At 38.5% G+C, this 7,332-nt stretch overlaps 1 protein-coding gene across 1 annotated transcript; it reads left to right on the top strand.

The window, feature by feature from the left end:
• Positions 1-1,419: 1,419 nt before the first annotated feature.
• On the top strand, positions 1,420-2,463 carry XCR1 (X-C motif chemokine receptor 1). The gene has a single exon (XM_073329517.1). The coding sequence runs from the start codon at positions 1,420-1,422 to the stop codon at positions 2,461-2,463; it is 1,044 nt and encodes a 347-aa protein (XP_073185618.1).
• Positions 2,464-7,332: the final 4,869 nt, after the last annotated feature.

Below are 7,332 nucleotides of genomic sequence, written 5' to 3'. Positions count from 1 at the left end.
TATTGAAATCAGTGACTAAATTTCTGTTAACTTCAATGGGAGCTGGATCAACACCTTTATATATTTTAGAATCACCTTTGTCTGGCTTGTCCTAGTCTGTCCCTCCACAAACACAAGTTGACGCTACACCATTCTGTTTTGTTGTGAGCACGTTCTTTCCATTTCTAGCCAAAGAGTTTTGTCATGGGATCGGCCCAGCGCGTTTTTGGTCTGCCCCGTGGTCGCTTGTGGTCTCTGGGGATCCAGTCACTGATGCAGGTTGTCCACCTATTGTCTTGCCTGCAGACTACATGACCCGCCCAGCTCCGCTTTGCGTCGTACATCACCTGCACTACATCATTCACCTATGTACGCCTTCTGATCTCCTCATTCGGTATGTGATCACAGAGCGATATCTTACACATTTGCCTTTCCATTGCTCTCTGGGTGACAGCAAATTTTTCTTCCTCTGCTTTCGTTGTTGACCAGCTTTCTGCTCTGTATATCATTGCTGGCAGAACAGTGGAGTTAAACAGTGCTTTCCTTTTCTTCATGGGCAGTTCATCATCCGTTAGAGACATCTTTATTTTGTTGAAACTTGCCCACCCTGCCTTTCGCCTCCTACAGCATTCCCCTTTGAATGAGTTGTCTCTGTTCAGCTGCTGACCCAGGTAAATATATTTTTCAACCTCCTCGACTTCTTTCCCGTTTACAGTGATGATTCCTTCTGCACAATGCTCATTCTGCATCCACTTTGTCTTCGACGTGTTCACTTCCAACCCAATATTATGCGAAAGTGTTTGCAGTTGCTACAGTTTGTTCTCTTTTAGAATACTAATTTGAAAAATCCTCTCATTACTAATGTTAATCTATTTGTATTTTTTATCTATTTCTATACTGGCATTGGAAGTTTGCCTGGTTTTATAAGTTTTCTGCAGAATTGAATCGTGAAACAGGATCACGTGTTGGGTAAATATCTTTTCAGAACAGTGTAAAAACTGGATGGGTTCTGAAGTCTTGATAACTGTCCTTAAATATAGATACATCAGTGTGCACACAACTCTAGCTGGAATTATCCCAGGTAAAATATTCAGTTGTTGGCAGCTATAATGTGCAAACTGATTAACTTGCTTTTGAGACTTTTTGAATTTAAACTAATTAAGAAATGCAAAAATTGAAGTCTGTGCCTAATGTTCTATTAATGCAAAATTCCATTTGTGACCATATTCCAGCTCCTCAGGGTAAAGATGTAAAATTTAAATCACGCCCCCACAGTAAAACGGAAGAAATTTCACTACTCCATTTGTGGCATGCACAGAAACTTAAAGGCTTAGATAAGAGAAGACCCTACTGGTCACAGAAAATATCATAAAAAGTCTGGTTCTTTGTGGGGGTTTCTACCAGTTGCTGTGACAGTGCCATTTGGGTTTACACATCCAAATGGGTGAATCTGACTATTACTTAAACTCGTCTTCAGACGACTATGAAGAGTATGGGAACTTCAGTTATTTTAACAACTCTAGTAATGTGTGTGAAATGGATGACCTCCACACATTTGGTGCCCATCTCACCACCATTCTGTACTCGCTGGCTTTTGTTCTTAGCCTGCTAGGAAATAGTTTGGTGTTATGGATCCTAATGAAGTATGAAAACCTTGCGTCTTTAACAAACATCTTCATCATGAACCTTTGCATCTCTGACCTGGTCTTCTCTTGCGTGCTGCCCTTCTGGATCGTGTATCATTTGCATGGATGGATTTTTGGTGATTTCCTCTGCAAGGCTGTGAATACCGTTTTCTCCATCAGCTACTACAGTGGTATTATTTTTTTGACCATAATGACTATTCTCCGGTACTTGGCAGTGGTGAACCCCTTGTCAGCCTTGAGTACTCAGACACGCCAGTGTGGCATTCAGGTGAGCTTGGCCATTTGGGGTGCTAGCATGTTAGTTGTGGTTCCTGAGATGATTTTCACCCAAGTGCAAATTGATCTGGATGATTTCAGGACCTGTGATTACACTGACTTACATTGGAAAAGGGTAGACATTTATCAGCGAAATGTCTTCTTTCTCTTTTCCTTTGTTGTTATTGTATTTTGTTACGTCAAGATACTACAAATTCTGCTCAGAACAAGATCTCACAGGAAGCACAGAACTGTGAGACTCATCTTTACCATTGTGGCAGCTTTTTTCCTGAGTTGGGCACCTTATAATATACTCTGTTTCCTGCAAACTTTGCCAGCTCATTACATCTTTCTGAACTGTGAGATCCAAAAGAACATTGCATATGCCTTCTACATCAGCCGCAAAATTGCCTTTTCCCACTGCTGCCTTAACCCTGTGCTCTATGTATTTGTTGGGGTCAAATTCAGAAGACATTTGATGCACCTGTGCAATTACCTCTGCCCATTCAACAATGGGAAAATCTCCAGCCCCAGGATTTATTCTCATGGCAAATTCCACTATGAAGATAATTCCATTTACTGAAGGCTGCTCTGCAGTGCTAAGCATGAGTGAAATATTTAGATTTTAAAGCCATTAACAATAGTTGATTTTTAGAGACATTCATTTGAAAGACTCACATATTTATTCTTTGGAATATTTGAGATGTGGAAAACTAATAGAAAATGTATTTCCATGGGGAGGGGGTAACATCACCTCTAGGCTTTTCTAGATAAGGGGCCAAATTCTGCTCTCACTTACATTCCTGCAATTCCATCATATCCAGTAGCATTGAAGCAGAGTAAATGAGAGCAGAACTCACCCAATGTCTCTATCTGGGATTAAGCCAGGTCTTATTAGTTTGACAGTAGCTACATAACTCAGAATACCTGATGTTTTCAAGGTAAACTTCTCACTGCTGCTGTGTACAAAGCTATTAATATTATAAGATTAACACAAACCCATTTTCTGATCCTCAGTAGGAAGTTTTGGTGGTTGATGCGTGGTAGAAGGAATTAAGTTAATGAGTGTGTTAATACTTTCTTAATTCTTGTAAAGTCACAGCACAGAGTGAAGAATGAGCCTGCTTCATTTCTTGTTTTGATAGTGATATCTCAATAGATATTGTTTACTTTATTTGTAAAATAAATGTTTTTTCTTTAGAAAGCTATAACAGTGGGTCTTAATGTAAATGCTTGTTTTGCAGTTCCAGCTGGTATTTAAAATACTTCATCTATGTACAGAAGTGTTTGAATCTCTGAAAAGCAGGCCCAGTCAAAATTAGGCATGCACATATCTTTGAGTATACCAGCTTATGCATACAAATATGAGATGTGCCTGTGCAACTCAGGTAGATGCCTAGCTCGGCTAGACGAAGATGCAATTACCCATTTGTGCAAATAGCTGATTGGTGTGTGAGCTTTTTGGTATTTACATGCAGCATTTAGGCATGTGCAAACCCTTGCATGCACACAGCTTTGACAATCTAGCTCTTAAGGTGTGAGACTCCTCGACTTTAAGGCCAGGAGGCACCATCATGATCATTTAGTCTGACTTCCTGCAACAATCCATTTTAAATGCAATATATTTTAAAATTGTTGTTAGTTCCATTGGCTTATTTCTATTATGTATTTTCAATACAAAACTATATATTATTGCAATGGGATTTATTGAGATGTTGAACACATAAGTCAAGAAGTATTAACTAAAGATTTTCATGAGAACTGACACTCTGCCACATTTTCAACCTGTATTTTTCCTCCAAGCCATGTGTGTTGCATCTGTTGCCTACTCGTAACATAACTGCATTACAGATGCTCTGGAAACCAGTGCTTGCAATTTCTTAACCTTGGTGTAGAATCTCAAACATAACATTGCATTTATGTAGCTCTTTGCAATGGACCCTGAATTAGTTCTTGATTCCATTTGGTAACCCCCTTTCCTAAGCAACCACTTTACAGCATTCCTATGTGGTCCTCACTACAATTTAGTCTGATCTGTAGTTAAAGTTGACCTTTAGTAGGCGCAAGTGGTGTTTTTGGGGTGGTTTTAAGAGAAGTTTCACTGTACCTTTTTAGTCTGAGCCTGAATTCAGCTACCAGAACTAAATTCTCAATCAGGTTACTCTGGGGAAATCCATCCATCCCATTAAACATGAGTGAGTTTACCCTTTCAGTACAGCTAACACTTTTGGGATAAGCCTTTTCATTGTCTTTAGCTGAGGTATCTTGGCTTGGGGTGAAGGATTCCAGCCAAAGAGACTCCTCAAAAGACCACTGAAATTAAGAAGATTCTTTCCACTGACTTCAATAGACTTAAAATCAGGGCAAAAATGCCTTCAGCTATGCAGATGAAGACCACCCAAAGGAAAATGGATCTGATTCAGGAATAATTCCATTGACTTCAACAAAGCTACACCTGAGTAAACAAGAGAAAATTAAGGCCCTTGTCTGCATCATTCAAAGGATACTGAAAACTTAACTATGACAGGTGCTATGAGGCACCCTCTATAATTCTTGTTTTGGTTTTATTTCATATTCTGTATGAGGCCAGGCAATATAATAAAGGGATAAGATTAACCATGTGAATTTGTTTTTTGGTTTGGTTTTTTGTTTTTTGTTTTTAACTTTAAACAGTTTAGTTAAATTAGTTTGATTTTTAACTTTGTGTTTTGGTTAGGATATCTGTATTTCTGAAAATGGAGTATGTAAAGAAAATTGAATTTTACTAATGCAGAATAACATGTAACATTTGGTATTTTCTGTTTTCGATTAATTCCTATTAAAACTGTACCTGAAGTATTTGCAATTTGTCATGTGATTGTGAGCTCTCTTGGGAAGGAACTGTCTTCTTTACTTGTCTGTACAGTGCCTACCGCACTGGGGCCCTGATCTGTAACTGGGTTCTTAAGCACTACTGTAATATAAAATATCTAGCTCTTTTATATAACAGTGTTTACACCCACAGATCTCAAAGTGCTTTACGGGGAAGGTTAATATCATTACCCCCATTTTACAGATGCGGGGGGGGGGAATCAAGGTACGGCGAGGAGTAGTGATTTGCCCAAGGTCACCCATGGATTAATGACAGACCCAGGATTAGAACCCAGCTCTCCTGAATCCCAGTCCAGTATTTCATCTACTAGGCTACACTGTCTTTCTATACATACATTTATTATCCAAAACAAGAATGTGGACTATAAACCACTGTACATAGTGTAGCTTCCTAATGCTCTTAATCTTCATTTTGCAAAATATAGTACAGTGCTGAGGTTTGAGGCCCGCTCATTCTCTATTTGCCATCAGTGGCAGTGTTGCTACTGACTTCAGTGGGAGCAAGATTAGGCCCATTGTATATATTCAGGGGTCAGTTTTCAAACTTGAAATGTGGACAATCCAGGCACCAAATAAAACAGAAGCATTTAGGGATGATGAGTGTGGATGCTGTGCAAGAAACCTTAGATTGTTTCATATCCTGTGTTTTTATATATCTGTCTTTTGTGATGATGTCTAGTATGCTGTTGAGTTACCTTACAGGGACATGATCCAGAAGTTGCTTCATGTGTAGAACTTTGGCTGCAGCAGGGTTCCACAGTTGGAGGCCTTGTTCTGTATCTGGCACGGTATCTTTGCCTGAAAAGTAACATTATAAGTAGAACTGATCAGGAATTTTTCAATGAAGCTTTGCCAGAAAATATTGGTTTGTTAAAACCAAAATCATCTGTGGGAAAGGAAAGGTTGGTGTTGACTAATTTCCCATTTTGAAAAAGCTTTGGAGAAAAGAATTTTGAAAGGTTTGGTTCTGTCATTTACTAAATGAAAAGTTCAGGGGTTTTTTTTGGTTTTGCAGCCATATTTTTGGTTTTTAAAAATGTAAAAAAAAAAAAGTTGAAATTGAAACAAGGTTTTTAAAATGATCAAAATGAAACATTTCAACTGACCTGATGCACTTTTTTTCCCAAATTTTCAGTAAATGAAAATTCTTGAGATTTTGACTTTTCATCCTGATTCAGGAGGGGGATGTTTTGCAAAATTTTTGCAAGATCGGAAAACTGGGACTCCATAATACAGTGCTCAGCTGTTTGAAATCAAAACCAAAATTGTTAAAATCAGGAATAACCATGCACATCACACCCCACCCCCAACCTTGAATTTTTCCTCTCTTCCACTTATTTAAAAATAAGTACTTTCGTTGCCTCATAAGAAATTTTTCTTACATATCGACTGTTGAAGAAATAGAGCCTGGTGTTAAGTGGTCTCAGAACTCCCATTGACCGTTGCTGAATTAGGTTCAAAATATCTGAAAATGAATATATTCTGATAGGTGCCGCCTGAAGGATCACAGCACGTGCAAGAGGCAAAACAGAAGAGCGTACTGTGGTGTATTGAAAACAGTGTTAAAATTATAAGATATCACTTTAAGTGTGTCAGGAGTTTCCTCATGCTTGCAGGCTAGGGGCACTGCAGGCAAACATGCTATCCCAGGCCTTGAGTAATCAGTTTGCAGCCAGCCAGCCTAGAGCAAGGTGGGTTGAGTTGTGGCTCTGTGCTTTTGGGAGCAGCCTGCTTTTGTCTTTCTCTGTTTTGGGGTTCTTGTGTGTTAGGGTTCTGAATTTTAAGAAATAGTGTTGCGTTGCAACATTTCAGAAAGATATAAACATAAAATACTCCATCTCCTCTGTGTGTATGCTGTAAACATAATACACATGAGAAACAGACCCTAGAATACTATATAGATAAGGGGAAGAGCTTTGTATAAGCTCAAAAGCTTGTCTCTCAGCAGCACAAGTTGGTCCAATAAAAGATTTAATTACCACACACTCCTTGTATCTCTAATATAGATTAGCTCTCAGTTAAAGTGAGAACAGCCCATATGAAGTACTAGAGGGGATTTTGTATTACATATAAAGAATAGCTACATATGAAAATAGGAGGAACATGGATGTAGTGATACCTGAGAGTTCTGCCACTGATACTCAAGTAATCTGGAGAGTAGCATAAGGGTAAAAAGGATCTTCATTGGTTCTTTGTGAAAATAGGAGAAAGCAGTTCTTAAGGCAAATGCCATATAAATCTACAGAGGAAAAATGCCCCTTTAAAAATGCTCTCACTCCCATGCTGGGGCCATTGGAAACTTTCCCTATGCCTTTGCTAGCTAGGTGTTTTCATAAAAAAAATTTTTTTTAATTTAAAAATTTTCTGTTTTAAAACCAGAGGGTTGATATATTTTTCTGCAGAAATGTCTACGTCGTCCAAGTGCCATTTTCCACCAAAAAAGTTTCAACAGTAATTTTTCGACCAGCTCTATTCACCCTCTATTCTGACAATGATTCTGAAGTAACAAATTCAGCATCAGTATTGCCTTTGTTGTCGGACCAAATTAGAGGAGTTGTTGAGTTCAGAGGATGAAATTCAC

Source organism: Lepidochelys kempii, chromosome 2 (assembly GCF_965140265.1).
Source record: "Lepidochelys kempii isolate rLepKem1 chromosome 2, rLepKem1.hap2, whole genome shotgun sequence".
Taxonomy (NCBI): Eukaryota; Metazoa; Chordata; order Testudines; family Cheloniidae; genus Lepidochelys; species Lepidochelys kempii.
This window is presented reverse-complemented; position numbering and strand designations above follow the sequence as displayed.

What these genes read in the sequence shown, in the direction of transcription:
- XCR1 (XM_073329517.1), top strand. Translation starts at nt 1,420, where the DNA reads ATGGGTGAATCTGACTATTACTTAAACTCGTCTTCAGACGACTATGAA.